Consider the following 22,422-nt stretch of genomic DNA (forward strand, 5'->3'; position numbering starts at 1 on the left):
TCAGATATAAACATGATTTTTAATGGCAATTTGGATGGTCCAGTGAACATGTATTGCTTACTTAGGAAAAATATAAAATCTCAATGCACTATTGGAAGAAGGCAAGTAGGCATTATGTCACACCGGGTAATGTTCTACTGGGAATACTTGAGTCCTAATGTAAATGTCATATTTAAGAATTATAATACACTCTAACACTGTACAAATTGTTCTGAAATGGTAAGAGAAAAAAAAAGACTATGATATTGAGGTGTTATCTAAATCTATAAATTACCCAGATCAAAATCCAATGTGCGAATTTCTAGAAATAAAAAACTTTAAGAAGGCTCTATATTAAAATGTACTAATTTATTAATAATTCATTTAAAACTTCCCAAAATTTGGGAATATAACACACTCAAATTTTTGGAAATTTGTTTTGTGCAATCCCGGAAAAATGGTGTTAATTCAGCTACTTTAAGTAGCTTCTTTGGCCTACTCTCCAGTATCTGTCCCTTTTTCAATCTAAGTTGGCACTTCTAGTGCCAGCTAATCTGGAAGTGCCATCTCACATGACCATGTGGGACAACACTTATGCCAAATTGTGTGTTGTGAGAAGGACCAGCAGAGACCTGCATCTAAAAGGACAGCAGAGGGGCTGGATGGTTATACAATTTTAACTGCTTTTAATAATTTCCTAATTTATACATTTATTGTACTTTTAGGCTGTGAGAACTCAGATCACAATAAATGTATTGATTCATTGGCAGTTGGATCTTATTCAATTAGCATTAGATACACTAAATCAAATTTCTTGGCTGATGTATAAATTCAAAGAACAAGTGAATATAGGAAACTTTGTAACATATCTTATGTGATAAATCTGAATCTTTTTCTTCCTATGTGCTACTTTTTCTAGCTCTTGCCCTCTTAACTCATCAGTCACACTAAAAAAGAACTTAAATCCATCTTGCCCAAAACCAAGCAGACTGACAGCTCACTTAACTGTTAGGTTACTGCTGTCAATTGAAGTCTATGGAGATGGGGATGGAGAGGAAGGAGAAGGAAGTAATGAAAAGAAAAACAGGAACGTAAAAAACACAGATCTTGCTGCTTTTTAGTAAATGTGTTTGTCTCACCCCATAAGGCTACTTTCACACATCCATTTCCCTCCCTCACTCCCCAGAACAGGAAGTTCAAACTCTATCCCCGGGTTTAAAAAAAAAAAAAAAACGGATCCAGCAAAAAAAAAAAACAGATCCGTTGCATCAGTTTTTCACAATTTGCAAAGCATCCATTTTTTCAAAAATTTGCCGGATCCTGCCTGACAGAAAAAAGCGGATGTGTGAAAGTAGCCTAACTGGATTAACAGGTACATTGTTCACTACCACTGTATAATGTTCTTCATGATGCTGCTACATGTAAACATGTTATAAAGAGACACAGGGGGAAGAATGCCTTATGTCTATACTGCGTATGGGAGACATGAGAGCAGCTAAAATCTACCCTCGAACGGAAAGAGATTTTTAAAAATATTTTACATATAATTTTCACATATAGCATTATTCTTAATGGATACATTCTATCTATTTTGAAAATTCACCTGAAAGTGCAGATATGCTTTAAATGATCTACTACTAGTGATGAGCGAGTGTAGTCGTTGCTTGGTTTTCCCTAGCACGCTCGGGTGACCTCCGAGTATTTATTACTGCTCGGAGATTTAGTTTTCATCATGGCAGCTGAATGATTTACAGCTACTAGCCTGATTGATTACATGTGGGGATTCCCTAGCAACCAGGCAACCCCCACATGTACTCAGCCTGGCTAGTAGATGTAAATCATTCAGCTGCTTGGATGAAAAATAAATCTCCAAGCAGTCATAAATACTTGGAGGTCACCCGAGCGTGCTCAGGCAAACCAGAGCAATGAGTACACTCGCTCATCACTATCTACTACTAATGTCTTGGTGCTACATACAGTAATAGTACATCTTCATCTCCAAAGGTAGAGTATCTAGAGTAACAAGTAATACAGTTGTTTTGACAGCACAAACTATATTATCTATGCAGTGTTAGGCAGGTGGTTTTGTATTATAACTGATCTGTGTAAATGGTATTCAAACTAATTAGCAAAATGGGTCACCTAAAATTTACAAATAAAGATTGACTTAAAGGCTAGGGGACGCTCAGAAACTTGCTGTCCTGCGAGATAAAAATCACAATATTGTGCTACTGAAATTGCAACAAATGTTAAACATTTGGTCCTGCTGAAATGCATTTCTCTAGACAATGATATTGTGATTGTTACATGTGGGCCACAGAGCATCCACATTCACTAATATTAGTTGCCATATAGCAAAAAATTATTATGATGTAATTTTATACAATCTACCATGTAGCCCCAGTCTAAGACAAGCAGGATATCTTACTGTATTCTGAAGGAATTAATTTCCATAAGTTACTGCTAATCTAACAGAGCATAATTATACATGATGGGATATTGTTATATTTCAAATTAGGATTGACAAAGCTTTCACAAAATATAATAGAAACAATTATATTCATGTATTGGAGTACCATTACGATTTAATAGTAAAAAATAGAATCTGATAACTAAGCTTTCCCCAAAATTATTTCTGACAAAATATTAGATGTATATGCACACTGGAAAACCACTGAAAATGTCTGTCCTTCTTATAAATAAAAAACACAAGGATAAAACACACATAAAACACTTTTGCACTCATTAAAAAATCAATGTGAAAGTGCTCATTTTCCACAAAAGGTCTTATTTAAGACATACAAAAGCAGAAAAAATATTAATGCAGAAAGTTCCAGTTTAGAAAATATCTTTTGCTTTTCAATCTTATACATCACTTTTTTATCAAATCTCATAAGAAGAATAACCTACAACAGTAACAAATGCAAAGGAAATCTCAATCTGTAGGACTGACTTTTAGATTATAACACCTACACAATTGCTTTACAAGTCATCCGGGAAGAAAAGCAAACTTGTCCAATTTTTAATAAAATCCAGACTCTGTTTCATCACATTCTTTGAAATAACAGTCACCTGTGTGCAGAAATTCATATTAAGATTGTAACTCTGCGTGGGTTTGTTTGTATCCTCATATGGAATTAGATATAGCCTTACCGATTCGTTAAATATGACCTTTACTGAATTTATGAGGGGCAATATTTATGTGACTATAGACTAAAATAAACTGTTAGGCTTTTTTTTCAATGTCACTCTCAAACAGGTGTAGACCTTCTCTGAAATATAACTGAGCAGAGCTAATGCAGTTCAACACCTTTTGTAAAGCAGTCATAAGGGTTTCATTTGACTTTGAAATCTTGTAATGCTCTTGTGCTTCTTGAAGTATCGAAAACCGAATTGAGGTTTCATCCAACCTGTACAACATGTTTCTAAAGGATGAAAATGGGAAATATAAAAAATGTTATTACAATGTTAGTTTCTATGAATTTATAAAGAAATCTGAGTCACAGTTAAGAAAGTTTGTCATACACTGATACTATAAATGTAACTAAACAGAATTGTCCTGATTCAAAGGTGTGTTTTGTACACCAGTTTTAACAAAGGCATAAAATGTGCAAATTCATTAAACTTTCACCTATCAGCTAACATGCACCATAAGAGATATAGATTTCAAAAGATCAGCAAATCGCAACTACCGCAAGTATATACAACTGGAGTAGTCAATTCTGGTTAAAAGAGAACACCAGGCGTGGTAGTGCTCAACTGTGCAGAATTACAATCTTCAAAAATTAAGGTTCTGCTCACTTTTTAAAAACTAGGTGGTGCTAATAGAAGCTGGTATAAAAATGTAAAAATTTGTAAAATGTCGGGAAAAATAAAAGTTGTTCAAGCAATGCTTCAATATTTCAAACTGTTTTATTCCAGAATTATGGAAAGTACTGGTTTATCAGTAAGGGCCAATGTGTATAAAACATCAGTGAGCCTTTTCTGTTTTCTTGGCCACGGGATTAGCAATAGCCTCCGGAATGCTTCCTCTTCACTGAGTTACATTGTATCAAAATTCTATAGTGTTTCATTGTAAAAATTAGCTCACTCAGAAGTCATGACTAGAGATGAGCGAATATTTCAATGCTCGATTTGGATTGCGATCGCCAATTTTGAAATATTCGCCGAAAGCCATCCATGTCAATGGGAGGCAAACACAAACACATGTACAACAGCTTATAATGGGACCAAATGCTGCCAAAACACATCAAATGAGGGACAGACACTAGGAAAGTGACCTTAATTCACCCACATCACAAATTGTAGCATGGCACTGCAGCAATCAGCCAGTCATGAGGTATCAGGGTAGGGGACAGCATTTACAGATATCAATTGAAGGTCACAGTAAGACGAGGTTGGTGAGGGATCAGTGTAGGGCTTCTTTTCTGGGAAACCTGATACCGTAGGCAACACCTATACTTGCTTTAATACTGAGCCAAACTCAGATGGCGCAAATATCAGATTTGTAGACTACCATTGTCAGAAAACTTATAGTATCACAGGTAGTTGAGTTCAAAGAAGTGGAGGCCTGAAGGTCTCGGAGACCTACTGCTACAGGCATGAAGGAGACCCAACCAGGCGTCTACACATTTTCAAAAATGAGTGGCAGACACTATCAAAGTGGCATCAATTTCACCTCAGTAGAAATTGTAAAATAGAAACCGAGAGGTATTCCACTACACCCAATCAAGAAGATGGACACCCAACCAGGAGTGTTCACATTTCCAAAAATTATTGGCAGACACCACCAAAGTGGCATCAATTTCACCACAGTATAGATAGTATAATAAGGACCAATAGGTCTTCCACTATGCCCACTCCAGCGGAAGTACACCCAAACAGGAGTGTTCACATTTCCAAAAATTATTGACAGATAATACCATAGTGGCATCAATTTCACCACAGTAGAAATAGTATAATAGGGACTGACAGGTCTTCCACTACACCCAATCCAGCAGAAGTATACCCAAACAGGAGTGTTCACATTTCTAAAAATTATTAACAGACAATACCAAAATGTCATCGATTTCCCAACAGTAGAAAAAGTATAACAGTGACCTACAGGTCTTGCATCACACCCAATCAAGCAGATGTACACCCAACCAGGAGTTTTCACATTTTAAAAATGAGGGCCTGACAACACAGAAGTGGAATAAATGTCATCGGAATAAAAATAGTATAATTGGCACCAATCATGACTGTTCAACCATGAGGTCCAAACCCATGCTGTGTTGGTGGCTGGACAACAATGATGCTTGTTTCCTCCATCCCCTTCAGCCAACCACGAACAACAGAGAGGGGAGGATTATCCACTTCATCTGACAGTTGCTCACCCATCACCTCTTCTTCCTCCATTTGTTCCTCGACTCTTGTGACTTTGATAATAGCTTGTCTGTTATCAACAGCCCCCCTCGATCACAGTAATTTGCCCACCCTTGGCACCCGCCTGTGTGATGACAGTCTGGAACTTAGAGACAATGTTATCCCTTTGGCATCATTCTCTGCTTCCTTCTCTTCTTCTGGGACCACCATTTCCACCTGCAGGTTATTCAACATCTGTTCAAGAATTTAGATAACTAGAGTAATGATGCTGAGGATGGCATCATCATTTCTAACCATCTTAGTAGCCATTTCAAAACTGTGCAGAAGGGTACAGAGTTCCTTAATCTGTGCCCACTCCGTAAACGTGATGTGCACCACATCCATGCTGCGTTGGCCCAGGCTATACGACATGACATACCGTGTCAGAGCTCGTTGCTCCTGCCACAGTCACTGTAACATGTGCAGAGTGGAATTCCACCGTGTCGGCACATTACATATCAACCTCTTATCTGGCATGGACAAAAACCTCTGTATCGATGCAAGACGATGACCTGAGGGGTCCGATCACCCTGGCCAGGATAGAGAAAATGCTGTACTAATAGGTTGAGGACATGAGCCATGCAAAGCCATAGGACCAACACCAGGTTTGCACCATTATCAGACAAGGCCTTCTCTGGATGCAGGTTCAGCGGAGACAGACATTGATCAATCTATGCCTGGAGAGCTGTCCACAACTCTTTAACACTGTCTGATTGTGGTGAGTCCTGGCTGCGCAATATGGAGGTGGTGGGGATTCTCTCTGCACTGTTTTAATGCTTGTCTCATTAAGGCTGGGTTCACACTGCATTGTGTGGACCCGTTTAATGGACTACGTTACACCGCGGCATAACGCGGTGTAACGTAGTCCGTTAACGCCACCATTACTTTCAATGGCGAACGCATCACTAGCGCATGCCCGCAATGGGCGTGCGCTAGTGATGTGTCATCATTGAGTGACGGACCTGAGATGCAGGCTGCAGCGTTTCCAGGTCCATCACTGCTAGCGCAGATGGAGCTAGCAGATGCTCCATCTGCACTAGCGCAGTGCCAAAGTCAGCACTTGCGTTAGTGCAGTCCGTTTAACAGTGTTGAATGGACTGCACAACGCAAGTGTGAACCTAGCCTAAGGCAGAGGTTGAGAGTGCAGGAGAAGGCCCTAGAGGAGATATAGGAGGGGGCAGAAGTAGTGGAGGAAGTGTTAAATGTAGAGGTTTGTACAGCATGCCTTGAGGATTCCAAGACTCACCCAGTGCCCAGTCAACAAGATGTAACGCCCTAGGCCATGCTTACTCATCCAAGTGTCTGTGGTGAAATGCACCCTGGAAGACATAGATTTAGTCAAGTAATGGGTGATGTTCTTAGAAAAGTTATGGTGACTGGGCAATTAGTACTGGGGGACTGCGGTGGTCATCAGCTTACAGAAACCATCTATATCTACCAGGCGGAATGGCACTATTTACGTGGCCAACAAATTGGAGATAAGAGAATTCAACCTTTTAGTTTTTCATGCGTAGGAGGAAAAAATCTTTTACGTAACCACAACTGCGGTACCGTGGGCTGGCTGCAGTGCTGAGCGAGGGTGGAGTACATTGAACCGAACAAACTGGTGGACCATGACAGAGGTGCAGGCAGAGATGTTATGGTGGATTCAGAAAGTTGTAGTGTGTTCATTCTCTGAGATTGGTCAAAAACAGCAGGCATGTCCAATTCCATTACAGCTGATGATGGGTTATCAGTTAGTGAGACTGGAGCAGGTAAAGACCTCAAGGTTCTGCGGTTGAAAACCTGCATCTCAAAAGTTTGCACGGTAACAGAGGAGGTGAAAGAAGTAGCAAATTCGATTGATGGGGTGGCTGATGGTTGTTGAGGTCTGCTGGTCTGCATTTTTGCGCAGTGGCATTCCCACAGTAACACTTTTTGATTGCACATGTGGAGGCTCATACTGGTAGTAGTCAAATTATTTCACTTCTTACCTCTACTGTTTTTTTTTACAAAGTTGGCCGATGACATGAGTTGGCTCATCCTTGGCAGTGTCAAAAAAGACCCAGGCTAGGCAATCCTTGCCACTTCTGTGATCTGCCAATTCTGCTGGTTACAGCCAGAGTTGTGGCTGAGGATGCATTGCTTGTTGTAGCTGCATCACTAAATGTCTGTGATGTACGGCACAACATAGCCTCCTCATCTTCGTCTTCAGATGACCTACTCAGCTGTTTGCCTCTATGTTCATGCCAACTGGGATTTAACATCTCATCATCATTGTCCTCTGTGTTATCACATTCCTCACCCTTGGAGTCGCCCTCCTTGTCTTCCTGCCCTGACAGCACAGTACAGTCAGTATGAGTCTCAGGTAGTTGAGTCTCATCAGGATGACCTTCATTAACATCTAATGACGAGTGTCAGGATACTGTTCGGACCCTACATCATCCCGCCCCAGATAGAAGCTAAAACAATTTTGGGCATTGGTGCAGATTTCCTCTTTTTGACTTTGTGAAGTTTTTGAGTACACTTCTGATGACTATGGCATAGAATGTGTGAACAGCTCTTCAGACTCACCCATCTGTGGTTCCGTACAATCACTTGTACAGTTGGAGAGTTGAGACGTGGGCGGAAGCAAGGGTCTGTGAACTGTACTGGGTGTGATATTGAGGTGATGGAAGAGGAGGAGAGGTCGCTTGAAGCTGCACTTGCCATCCACTCATTCTGGGCCTTACTGACAAGGTGTACCACTTTGTGTCTGCAAATGGAAGTGGAGCAGCTCATCCAGTAACAGAAGTTGTCAGATGTCTTTGCATAGGACATGAAGTTGTTGGTTCACTAGTGCTTTCACTAATCTTACCACTTACCCCACATTCACCAAGTCTAATTCCCATTCCCCAATGGCCTTGCATGTTGCTCAGATAGTGTGGTAGGAGCACAGTATTTGCAACAAAAAATTAGATTTTAAACTCTGCATTACCTCTGCAAACAGCTGAACTTCATTGGCAGTAAATTTCAAGGTGAAATATGGCATGCTGTATCACGTTAGTCACAGAAAAAAGAATTGTGTGAGTGTGAATGAGGCCTGTATGATAAAGAAGATATACTACAAACAGTTTGAAAGTCAGATGTCCCCTATTGTATGACATTAAGAACACATTAATTTTTTGTGCCCTCTGGTTCAGGCCTCTTTAACACACTAGATAGAACTATAGGTCGGTGAGTCTGACTTCTATACCAGGAAAGATCTTTGAACAAATTACTAAGGATTCAAAAAGATATAAATAAACTGGAGCTGTGGGCAGCAACTAAAAGAATGGTTTTTAACAGGGAAAAATGCAAAGTACTACAACTGTGCAATAAAAATCAAAAAAGCATGCACAGAATGGGAGGAATAGGGCAAAGCAGCAGCATATGTGAAAAAGACTTGCGTATACTAATAGATCATGAACTGAACATGAGTCAACAATGTGATGCAGCAGCAAAAAAAGCAAATGCAATGCTGGGATGTATTAACAGAAGCATACAGTCTAGATTATGTGAAGTCATTATTGCCCTCTACTCCTCTTTGGTCAGACCTCACCTGGAATACTGTGTCCAGTTTTGGGAACCACATTTTAAAAAAGACATGAACAAACTTGAGCAAGTTCAGAGAAGACCGACCAGAATGGTGACGATGTGCAAACCATGTCGTTTGAGGAACGGTTGCAGAATTTGGGTATTTTTAGCTTGCAAAAAAGAAGACCGAGAGGATACATAATAGCAGTCTACAAAAATCTCAAGGGCTGTCACATTGTAGAAGTAGCATCTTTATTCTCATTTGCACAATGAAAGACTAGAAGCAATGGGATGAAACTGAATGGGAGGAGACACAGATTAGATATTATAAAAAACTCTTTGACAGTTAGGCTGCCGTCACACTAGCAGTATTTGGTCAGTATTTTACATCAGTATTTGTAAGCCAAAACCAGGAGTGGGTGATAAATGCAGAAGTGGTGCATATGTTTCTATTATACTTTTCCTCTCATTGTTCCACTCCTGGTTTGGGCTTACAAATACTGATGTAAAATACTGACCAAATACTGCTAGTGTGACGGCAGCCTTAGGGTGATCAATGAGTGGAAAAGGCTGCCACAAGAGGTGGTGAGTTCTCCTTCTATGGAAGTCTTCAAACAGAGGCTGGACAGACATCTGACTGGGATGATTTAGTGAATCCTGCTTTGAGCAGGGGGTTGGACACGATGACCCTGGAGGTCCCTTCCAACTCTACCATTCTATGTAAATATTTTAACACTAGGACTACTGGTATAGTCATTTTCACTACTTGCACTTCAATAGTTCTGGTCGGGGTCACGAGTCCAGTAGTCCTAGAGTTAAAGTCAGGCCCCCTACTGTATGACGTTAAGAACACAATATTTTTTGTGGCCTCTGGATCAGGCCTCTATAACACACTATATGCTACAAACTATTTTATAGTCAGGTCCCCTACTGTATGACACTAGGAATAGAAGAATTTTTTGTGACCTCTTGATCAGGCCTCTATAACACACTAGATGCTCCAAACTATTTTAAAGCCAGGTTCCCTACTGTACGACGTTTAGCAACAGAGAAATTTACTGGTCATGTGTGTGAGATCTGCAGACAGCTAAATATTAACCCAACAAAATGACGAAGTGTGATACGGCGGGCTGTCTAACTTTTTGGAACTAAAAATTATATTTTTTTAATGTGCGTTAGGTCTGCAGACATCATATCATCACAACACTAAATGACAAGGTGCGATACAGCTGGCTGTTTCACATCTAGCTAGTGAAAAACTATCATTCAGAATGCTATACTCATGCATGGAGCACAATAGAAGTAGTGCATAACACATTTGTAGAACATGTGCCCTGCTGGCTTTGTCTGTGAACCTCAGTAATGGCAAAAAAAATGCTGGAAAGAAAATTTAACAGTCACCCTGGACACTAGCTACCCTATCTGAGTGACATATAACCGTCTAGCTAACTAGCTAAAATCTTGCTGTGAACAGTGCCAGCATCAAGAGCAGCCTCCCTGTGCTGTTATAGTGTCAAAATTAAGCTAAAACAAGATGTCTGCTCATAGCATGGAGAGAGACATGTGATTTCAGCAGCAATGACACAAGCCGTTGTGTGAGGACATTATGGATGTTTCATGCGCCCTGACTAGCCAACCGCAATGTGCACACATAAAGTTAGGAAAACTTTTTTACAAGAACACTGAGCTTCTGAGCTCTGCAAACCCCCTCCACTCATCAAACACATGCAAAATGCTCATGATACACCACCATTATCATTGCAAAAGTGCTGAAAATTCTTTTGTGGCAACACAAATATTTTCCCGCACTTTTTACCAAATGTTACCGATTTTTACCGATGTTACAAACTTTTGCTCATGTTACCGATCACATATCCGAATGTGCAATATTCATGGCGAATTTACGTTTGGCAATAGTTTTCCGAACAAATTTGAGCATCACTAGTCATGACAGCTTGATGGTGTTAACAAGTGATGGGCGAACCCCTGGATGTTCGTTTCTGGCAAGTTCTCTGGAACATATAAAAATGTTTTGTTTGGGTACCATAAAAGTACCAGAAATCAAGACCCATACTCCATTCAGATGAATGGAATGCCTGAACATTTGCAGCAAACACTTAATGAGTGGCAGTAAGATCATTACCGCCTGTCAGAAAGCTGCAGTTTCCACATTGTCAGATGACAGCATGAGCCAGCAGCTGTGACCAGCAGTGAAAAAGTTTACTGCCAGTCAAAAGAGGCGTGAGGTGATGTGAGCATTCATTAGTAGAGATGGGCAAATCCGAACAGTAAAGTCCAGTGTCCTTAACGAACACCTACTGTTCGGGCATGGACACCGAACACGGACTTTACCAGGAAGTCTTTATTACTGCTCATGTTCGGCCCTCCAAACACTGGGTAATTGTCACATGACAGCGTGGAAAAAACTGCTTCTGATCTGTGGTAAAATCATCACCGCCGGTCATAAAGCCGCGGTTCCCATTTTGTCAAAAGACAACATGAGTGTGCAACTGTGATTGGTGATATAAAGTTTACCTCCGGTCACTCGTGTTGCCTAATGGGACTACTGTTCCCACAAGCCAACGCTTGCTGCCGCTAATAACAGTGAGAGCAGGAGTGGCTGATGGGGGTATTTATCAGCCGGCTCCTGCACTGTAAATAAATATAAAAAAAAAAAACAGCCTGTATTTTTTATATCAAGCCAGGCAAAACTCACAGCTGGGGTCTGCCACCCTTAGCTGTCAGCTTCAGAAAGGCTGGTTATCAAGAATAGAGGGGTCCCCATACTGTATTTTTAATTATTTAAATAAATAATTTTAAAAAAACTGTGCGGGCCCCCCCCCTTCATTTTTGACAACAAGCCTTGCTAAAGCAGAAAGCTGGGGGATGGTATTTTGTGACTGGTAAGAGGCCATAGATATTGGCACCCCCAGCTTAAAAATAGCAGCCCCCAGCCGCCCAGAAAAGGTGCATCTATTAGATGTGCCAATTCTCGCACCTTGCCTGGCTTTTCTCAGTTGCCCTGTAGCAGTGGCAAGTGGGGTTCATATTTGTCGAGTTGATGTCACCATTGTATTGTCAGGTGGCATCAAGCCCACGGATTAGTAATGGAGAGGCATCTGTAAGATATCATATAGTAATCCTATAGTTATATGGTAAATAAGTACACAGCCAGAATAAAGCATTGTTTGAAATAAAACAAAACACCATTTTACTTTTTTATTTAACGATAACAAACATAGTCAAATGTGTTCACCTCAGTTCAAATTCACTGCAGTGAAATTCTCCCGGTGAACTCCTGTGAACTTGACTCTGAACCATGATAATTTCTCACAGTGCTAGCATGGATCTAACTGAAGTCACCGCAGTTCAGCCTGGCTTGGAATGCAGCCTCAGTGACAAGCAGTAACCTTGATGACATCACCGATGCTGATAGTGTCACTAATACTGCGCTCACAGCAGCTCATTCCCCAGTGATTCTCAGCCTGGATGGTCGTATATTGGCACCATCCAGGTTGAAAACTGTTTACAGACTTTGGATGTTCGGACCTCTCATTCAAGTCAATAGGGTCCAGGTACTGTTCTAGTACCCGAACCCAAACTTTTTGTAACTATTCTTCGGGACCCGCTGGACCCCAATATCCAGGTGTCCACCCATTTCTATTCAGTAGCCGGCACCTGCACTGTAAATAGGTAAATAATAAAAAAAATGACAGAGTCTGCTTTATTTTTGATAATCAGAATGGCAAAACTGAGAGCTGTGCAACTCTGAGCGGTTAGCTTTATCATGGCTGGTTATCATAAATAGAAGGGTCCCCACTCTTTTTTTATTATTTAAATAAATTATTTAAAAAACGGATTGTTGTCCCCCCTATTTTTGACAACCAGGCAAGTAAAAGCAGGCAGGTGGGTTCTGGTATCCTCAGGTTGGTAAGGGCAATGGATTTGGCCACCCAGCCTAATAATAGCAGCCTGAAGCAGCCCCAGAAAAGGCACACCTATTAGATGCATCAATTCTGGCTCTTCCCACTTGCCCTGTGGTGGTGGCAAGTGGGTTTAATATTTGTGGGGTTGTGATGTCATCTTTGTGTTGACAGATGACATCAAGCCTGCAGGTTAGTAATGGAGAAGTGTCTAGAAACCTCTCCATTACTAATCCTATAGTAAGTTTTGAAATAAACACACAGCCATAAAAAAGTCCTTTAATTGAAATAAACTATGACTGCTTTTATTTGAAATAAAGATACAAAAATTATAATCACCTTTCCATTGAATCCATTGTTCCCTGTAAAAATGGAAAATAGTCACCTTACGTCTAATTCACCAATGTAAAGAAAAATAATAAATAACCATATGCCTCTCTTGTCCGAAGTAAAGCTAATCCATACTGTTACACAATGATTCGGATGATTTGGAGAGCAGTCCCATCAGAGACTGCTCTCCAAGTTATCAGGCTTACACTGACAAGAGTGGTATGATCCTGGCAGTGTCTATCACTGAGCTCTATCACTGAGCTCCGAAGAGAAAGTTCTTCTGAATTGTAGTGGAACATTATGGATTAGATGCACTTTGGACATGTGAAAATTATTTTTGTTTATTAGTTTTCTTTTTCTTACAGGAAACATGGTGTGATGCAGTGACCACTGATACAGCTAGGGGGTGTTGTTTGTGCTCCTCAGGATATGTATGGAGGTGTATCTGTGGTTATATTGGTGATAATGAGATAGTGACCGGCAGGACTGTAAGTGGCCGGTATGTGTCGCAGAGGGAGTCTGCACTATAAGCCTGAAATAATGTTGTTGTTGTTGTTCTGGGACTTGTAGTCCCACAAGTGTTTGTATAGTTGTGAACAGAGGCTTACTGGGCTAGTTTGAGAGCTGGGCAGGTCGAACTAGCCACACACACCTCCCATCTATGGGAGTGGTTACAACTACATAATATGACCATGGTGTCTCTGCAATGGAGTCTCTAATGGTCTCTGTGCTCTCTGCAATAGAGAGTGTGTAGATCCTGGATGGCTTGTGTGTTGGGAGGGTCCTGTGTGTGGACCATATCCCTGAAGAGAGCACTGAGAGACTTGTGTGTTGGATGGTCCCTGGTGGGGATGGACATCCTGAACAGCACACACAGTCGCCTGTGTTGGAAGTCTTGGGAGTAGGACTTCCTGAATAGCCCAACCTGTGTTGGATGTCCTGGTAGTAGGACTTTCTGAAGAGCACATAGGAAGAAGTGTATGCAGAGTCTGTGATGGCACTTCTTTGGGGGAGCTACCGCCCATCTGAGGATCTGGAATAACAGATATGTGCCTCCCAGTTCAGCAGTTTCCCTGGAGGAGAGAGGACTGACAGGAGCAGGAGCTCCTGGAAGGTAACCCAGAGTATGAGGAACTGTGTGCACTGACAGGGGGTCAGTAATGAACTGTGTGGTCTCCCACAGTAACTGGACGAAGTGAGGTCCAGCGTGTTTAGAGACTGCGAACCAAGGTCGTGTGCGCTATATGACTAGAGACATTGATATGGCGTATGGACACCCCCGGGAACCCATCAAGGAGGGCTGGCGGGTGTAGTGTCTGAACTGTGAGTTAAAGCCGTATAAGAATTATATAAGTTAATGCCACAAATCAATGTCACCAGCTGGTGCATATTGTGTACTATGAAGTTTATAATGAACTGTGCATAATCCGGTTTATGACTGCATAATAAACTGCATGGACTATTTTGTGAGAAAAACGTGCCTATGTGAATCAGTTCCATTTCTAAGCAAGTGTCCCCCAACACATGCAATGAGCACTATCTCACATTGAGCATCGGTGGATTTGGTGTAAGGTGAGTATCATAGTTGTTTATTCTTTTCAGTTTTTTTTTTTTACAGGGGACAAGGGTTTCAAAAGAAAGGGAGAATAACTTTGTTATTTTTAAATACATTTGCACAACAGGGTGTGTATTTTTATTTTGAATAAACATATTTTAGCTGGGTGTTTTTATCTACAAAAATGGCTTGAGGTCCCCTATAATGTTCATGCTGCAGAGGGGAAGTTGACGTCTGTGGGCTGATAACAATATTCTGGGAAGTAGGGCAATATCCCTAAAGGTTTCAGGCTACTTATATCAGAGAAAAAAAAGGTTTGTAGTTCCAGCTCTTTTAAAATTTCCAATTCTTTATTTATCCATTAAAAATGCAAAGTCCTTATACAGCGTGGATGTTAATACAGTGGATACAAATAAACAAGCAACACGTTTCGATCAGATATGATCTTTTTCACACCTTGGACTCTCAGCTGTTTCGTTAGCCTTTGCTGGTTATTTTATGGGGAACCTCAGAAAAAATGTTGATTATCCCCATAATATCAAACCAGCAAAGGTTAAAAAGACAGCTGTGGGTTGAAATTAATTGCCTAGGAAGGGGTCTGGGATATTGTCCCCCTTCCCAGACTACAAATGTCAGAACTTAGCCACCCCAGAAATTATGCATCCATAAGATACATCAAATCTGGCTCATAGCCTCACTTTTCCCACTTGCCCTGGTACGACGGTAAGTGGGGTAATACGGTTGGAGGGTTGATGTCACCTTAGTATTGTCAGATGACATCAAGCCCAGGGGTTAGTAACGGAGAAGCTTCTAGAAGATGCCCCCATTACTAACTCTATAGTAAAAGTTTGGAAATAAACATACAGCCAGAATAAAATCCTTTATTTGAAATAAATGCCCTTGCTCCCCTGCAAAAACAAAAATAAATGAAAAACATCTCTCACCTGTCCGAAGTGGAAAGTAATCCAAATTGTATTAGGCCGTAATCCATCTGTTCAATGTTCTCTTCAGCATGAATGGTGGTATCATGCAACCTTTCATCTTGAGAAGCAGGGGAGAATAAGCTGTGGTGCCCTCAGTGAGATCACCGCTAGCAACATGAGAAAAAGTCTCAAGGTGCAGTACGGAGATCAGTGAGTTCACCATGAGAAATTTCTTATGGTGAACTGCGGTGAACACACTGAGCTGCATCAGCAGACTTTCTCACGATGCCAGCAGCGACCTCACTGAGGTCACTGCAGTTCATTGGCCTGGCTTACAGTGATGTGAACTGGGAACGCAGCCTCAGTGACCTTTATTTTAAAAAACAGGAGGTCTGCACAGACTGTGAGGAGACCCTGTACTATACAAGTGTAGCAAAAAAAAAAACTGCAAAACTTACATGTCAGAAAGTGACATATAATCATGTCTCTGACATATTTATTAAAATAAGGATAACATAGTCATCGTTTAGGCCATTAACAGCTCTTTGTGTATTGGTGTGCTCATGCTAAAGCAGAGTGCTGTTGCTATCTGAGAAGCGCACATGTGAAAAAATGTTTTGAGAGATCATTAAATGCTTCAAGTACTGCATCCTCGCAATAGGCAATGCAGTTTATCCACTGACACAAGTTAGCGTGCTTTCACATCACGTTCAGGCACCCATTCAATGGCCTCGTTAGGGCTTGCATCTGAATCCCCTCCAAAACATGATTCAGAAGTGTTGGCCGATGGGGCCATAGACTAGAATGATGCTGACAGAGTACAGGTACTTTCTGCTGTGCATCATTTTTAAACCTACAAGCCTACTACATGTGGACACTCAGATGTAGCAGTCTGAGTGTCTGCCTACAGTAGGCGTATACGCCCGAAAATTCTGTGCGGCAGAGCACAATTTCACTCTGTCATCACTAGGGTTGAGCGACTTTTCATTTTTTGAGGTCGAGTCAGGTTTCACAAAACCCGACTTTCTCAAAAGTCGGCTCGAGTGAAATCGGCCGATCTTATTGAAAAGTCGGGGTCGGGGATCGGCCGAAACACGAAACCCAATGCAAAGTCAATGGGAAATTTTTTTTATATATATTTGCTTCAGCGCGATATAGCAGAAAAGCCGGTAATTCAATTGCCGGCTTTTCATTTCTCCTGCCTAAATCCGACATGATATGAGACATGGTTTACATACAGTAAACCATGTCATATCCCCCTTTTTTTGCATATTAAACACTACTAATGTTAGTAGTGTGTATGTGCAAAATTTTGGCGCTCTAGCTATTAAATTTAAGGGTTAAATCATGGAAAAAATTGGCGTGGGCTCCCGTGCAGATTTCTCCACCAGAGTGGTAAAGCCAGTGACTGAGGGCAGATATTAATAGCCTGGAGAGGGTCCACGGTTTTTGCCCCCCCCCTGGCTAAAAACATCTGCCCCAAGCCACCCCAGAAAAGGCACATCTGGAAGATGCGCCTATTCTGGCACTTGGCCACTCTCTTCCCATTCCTGTATAGAGGTGGGATATGGGGTAATGAAGGGTTAATGTCACCTTGCTATTGTAAGGTGTCATTAAGCCAGATTAATAATGGAGAGGCATCACTTCTGACACCTATCCATTATTAATCCAATTGTATGAAAGGGTTAAAAAAACACACATTATTAAAAAGTATTTTAATGAAATAAACATACAGGTTGTTGTAATATTTTATTGTACTCTTAATCCACCTGAAGACCCTCGCTCTGTAACAAAGGAAAAATAAAAAAACAACAATATACATACCTTCCGATGATCTGTCACGTCCCACGATGTAAATCCATCTGAAGGGGTTAAAATATTTTACAGGCAGGAGCTCTGCTATAATGCAGCTGTGCTCGTGCCTGTAAAACCCCGGGGAATGAAGGTAATGTAGGTCAATGACCTATAGTTACCTTCAGTCCCGGTGATGCGCCCTCTGCTGGATGTCCTCAAATGACCTCGAGCGTGGGAACTTTTCTGGAAAGCTCCCAGGCTCGAGTATATATGAGGACATCCAGCAGTGGGCGCATCACCGCGAATGAAGGTAACCATAGGTCATTGACCTACATTACCTTCATTCCCCGGGGTTTTACAGGCACGAGCACAGCTGCATTATAGCAGAGCTCCTGCCTGTAAAATATTTTAACCCATTCAGATGGATTTACAGCCAGGGACGTTACAGATCAACGGAAGGTATGTATATTGTTGGTTTATTATTTTTAATTTTTTACAGAACGAGGGTCTTCAGGTGGATTGAGAGAGCAATAAAATATTAAAACAACCTGTGTGTTTATTTCATTAAAATACTTTTTAATAATATGTGTGTGTTTTTTTAACCCTTTCATACAATTGGATTATTAATGGATAGGTGTCAGAATTGATGCCTCTCCATTATCAATCTGACTTAATGTCACCTTACAATAGCAAGGTGACGTTAACCCTTCATTACCTCATATCCCACGGCTACACGGGAATGGCAAGAGAATGGCCAAGTGCCAGAATAGGCGCATCTTACAGATGTGCCTTTTCTGGGGTGGCTGGGGGCAGATGTTTTTAGCCGGGGGGGGGCAATAACAGTGAACCCTCTCCAGGCTATTAATATCTGCCCTCAGTCACTGGCTTTACTACTCTGGGAACCCACGTCAATTTTTTCCACGATTTAACCCTTAAATTTAATAGCTAGGGCGCCGAAATTTTGCACATGCACACTACTAACATTAGTAATGTGTAATATGCAAAAAAAGGGGATATGACATGGTTTACTGTATGTAAACCATGTCTCATATCATGTCGGGTTTAGGCAGGAGAAATGAAAAGCCGGCAATTGAATTACCGGCTTTTCAACATTATCGCGCTGAATTAAATATAAATATATATATATATATATGTTTCTCTATGATATATATATATATATAAAACGAAACCTGACTTTGGAGTAAAGATCGCCGACCCGATCCCACAGTGGGATTGGGTCGGGTTTCAAGAAACCCGACTTTTCTAAATGTCGGCGACTTTTGAAAATTGCCAATCTGTTTCGCTCAACCCTAGTCATCACCATTATAGTCTATTTCCCTGTTAGTGCATACATCTAAATCTTGTTTTTGGGAGGGTTTGGAAGCAAGCCCCGATGGGGCCACCGAATGGGAGCTTGAACGCAACATGAAAGCACCCTTAGAATAAGCAGAAAAGTATAAGTACCTTTTAATTTAATGTGTACCATAAGGAAACCAGGCAAGCACAACTTCACTAAAAGACTTTTCACTATTACAAATGTGTTAAGAAACTCAAGCCACTGTTCTCCAACAGAAAAAAGACCCAATGTGGTCCTCAGTCTGTGTATAGAAAAGGTCTGTAGCGTGGACTACTCCCGACCGTCAATGCCCAGTGGGACAGGTCACTGGATTGAAAATATTAATACAGTCCAGCAACTGAATCAAAAGTTTTGTTTATGGATGTCACAAATATAACACATTTTGACCTGAACAATTGAGCATTTTATAAACAATAGTAAATGGTGAGCTTTTATTTAAATTGCCACCATAAACAGAGACCAAGCTCACAACTGAAACAAAATTACAATATAAAGAGAAACACACTAAAAACATTAAATAATACTTGGCTACAAAACTATTACATTGATATAAAATAGTGTTTTTAAAAAGGTATGGTTTATTAACATAATAGTTTGTGAATTTAGCAGTTTCTACTCAGACACACCAGATGAGTTGTTAATCTCTGTTTATTATTATATAATCCACACAATAACTTTTAAAGGTATTATTTAATTATTTTATATGTTATCATATTTTAATTGTAATTTAGGCAAACTTTTTGCAAGTGTAATATATTTTCAGTTTTAGGATTGGTTTGGGGCATCAATTTTTAACATATTCCCACTTAGTCATTAATATTTATAAACTGTTGCAGTTTTTTCATCATTGTACCATACAAAGTCTCAATTGTGTAGGCAGAGACATGTTGTATATGTTACACCAAGAAGCAAAACTTTTAATTTAATTGCTGAACTATATTCATATTTTCAGTCCCATACTCTGTTCCACTAAGTATTGCCAGTGGGGAGCTGTATATGGTTCTGAGTATCTTTTGTAAATTCGGCTCCTCTGTGACACATATGGGCAAAACAACCAGAAATTAAACTATGATACAGTTTTGCTATAATTAAAGCTAGTTCCCAGTATTAAATTCTGAATTTTTCAGGCCATAGAAGACCTGAAGGTTAAGGTTCATCCACTTTAAAAAAAAATGGTAATACAGTTTTTTAAAAATTCACAAGTTTTTAATGAAATTGTGGAGGGTGCAAAAATGTTTGACTTTTTTGTTATTCCATGAAATTGGCCTGAAGGTTTTAATTAATTTAAGGGTATATTAGAGGATATAAGAAGATGTGTACATTTTGTGAAAACAGTTTCACTTCTGGCTCTCTCAATCTAATAAAGCTTTTTCTAGAACTATTTCCTCATTTATAATAATATTATTTTCCTAATATCTGTTGTGGTGGAAGTTAGTTGCACTTAGTAGTAAGTGAGGCAAAAATCTGACCAGTTTGCATACTTCATTCCTGGAAAACAAAGTGTTTACTAATAATAAACAAAATAAAAGACTATAGCAGATCATCTGAGACTAAACTAGCAAAACAATTTTGACACATAAGCTGAATCTCTAAGCACAGATTCATAGACACGCACAGTTTGACATTGGAATAATTTTAAGTATAATATACGAGCAAAGCTGTTAGGACACAACAGACTTCTTTATATACACTCCTTTAAGGGTTGGTCTGACAAATGAATTTTCTAACTATCGATCTTTATACCCTAACCACTTTTGTAATGAGCTTTAAAAACCTGCACTTTTCTCTATCTACCTAATTCCTAAATGTGCTTTTACTGTACTTCCTGTGATGTTTCATTTGAAGAGAGACTTAAAACTGACTCCAGAGGAGGCTGGAGCTACACTCACTCCCCGTAGCGTAATTCGCCCCCTGGAACAGTATATCACAGAAGGCAACACTGCAGTTAATCACTAGTTTATTGCATGGTCTTCCCCACTGAAGACATCCTGGGTGATGGACTCTATGGCACATGTGAGTGCAGCCGTGGCACACTGTGTTTATCTCTACTATTGCCATAGCTTTGAATGGAAAGAAGACTGTCATTGGGTGTTGATAGAAGCAGTGAGTAACACCAGCACTGCTCCACAACTTCTAGCGGCACCCTCAAACAAGTCATCTTCAAGGGATGGTGCTATTGGCACTCACTGCCCCCTCCTGAAGACTCATTTGAGAGCTATGATAGAAGCAATTAGTGACACCTGTGCTGCCCCCTGATGATGATTTATTTCAGAGTGGTGCTAGAAGGAGACAGAAGCAAAATGCCAACACTGTACTCAAGATTTCAAACAACATCCATCACCCAGGATCCATGTGTTTTCTGAGGGGACTGCGATGAAAGAAACTAGTGAGTAACCTCAGCATTTCTCCCTGATGACATCCTGTTCCAAAAGGGGCATTGCAGAGTGTGAGCGCAGCCCCAGCCTCCTGTTAGGTCACGTTAGAGTCTTCTCTCAAATGAAATGTCACAGGCAGTACAGTGAAAAAGCACCTTTAGAGATTAGACAGACAGGAAAAAGTGTAGGATATTGTGCAAAAAAAGCAAATTAGAAAAGTGGATAAGGTATAAGGATAAATATTTAGAAAATACATTTTAGATGCCGGACAACCCCTTTAACATTGAAATTGCAACACCAAGAAGGAAAAGTTATGAAAATTCTGAACATTACAGGATTGATAGACATGTAAATGATGAAAAAATAGGGGCCAACTCCAGGCCACATATTGCTCATGCTACTGTGAGCAGCCTAAATGTGTTACCATGGCTAGCAGCATTTAGATACCTGTCTCCCATTAAGCATAAATGTGACATCGCTGTCTGCAATTCTAAAGGGAGCTGCCAGCAGCAGACATTGATGATCTATACCTCAGTCCAGAGCCTTTCACCTAGCCAAATCAGAATTCATACTGTGCACTGATGAGGGGCAATATTCTGAAAAACCATATATGTAAATTGAGATTTTGATTAAGATTGATAGTTTAAACTGAGCATGCTCTGATTTTTTTAGGGTCCAATTAGCCGGATCAGTTAGTCGGATCCAGTGAAAAAACAGATCCGTCGCATCAGTTTTTCACAATCTGTGACGGATCCGCTTTTTTTTGAAAATTCGATGGATTGCGACTGATGGCTAAAAATTGATGTATGAAAGGGGCCTTAGTTTCTCAGATTCTTAGCGATATCATGCCAGAGTGTGTAACTGTGTGTATTTCTATGCATGGTGTTAATAATGAATAATGAATATACTGAGATATTTTAAAAATTTTGTTTCCACTTTTTCATCATTTGTATATCACTAAATGCCTAGTAATTTCTATTATTCCACTATTTTTCTTTCTTAGCACTGAAATTTCAGTATGGATAGGTGTATTTTAATGTACACATGGATAAGAAAATGGGCACATTATTTGAGACAAAACTTACTCTTAAAGATAATTTTCTGGGATTAAATTTTCTCATACCACAGGGTTGCAACAGTGGAAAATAAAGTGGACATGACTGGTGCAGCTAATCACTGAGCTCAGCATCTCATGTTGTCTTCATCGGCATCACCACTGATTGGATGAAGCAGCCACAACCGCTGCACT

At 40.3% G+C, this 22,422-nt stretch overlaps 1 protein-coding gene across 1 annotated transcript in view; it reads right to left on the reverse strand.

The window, feature by feature from the left end:
* Positions 1-1,870: 1,870 nt before the first annotated feature.
* Positions 1,871-22,422, reverse strand: part of NAALADL2 (N-acetylated alpha-linked acidic dipeptidase like 2) — a 980,368-nt gene continuing 959,816 nt past the window's right edge. The window contains exon 14 of the mRNA XM_069726727.1: positions 1,871-3,404. Within this exon, the coding sequence (XP_069582828.1) occupies positions 3,206-3,404 (199 nt within the window). The 3' untranslated portion in view covers positions 1,871-3,205. The remainder of the gene's footprint in view (positions 3,405-22,422) is intronic.

This window comes from Ranitomeya imitator, chromosome 5 (assembly GCF_032444005.1).
Source record: "Ranitomeya imitator isolate aRanImi1 chromosome 5, aRanImi1.pri, whole genome shotgun sequence".
In the NCBI taxonomy this organism is placed as follows: Eukaryota; Metazoa; Chordata; class Amphibia; order Anura; family Dendrobatidae; genus Ranitomeya; species Ranitomeya imitator.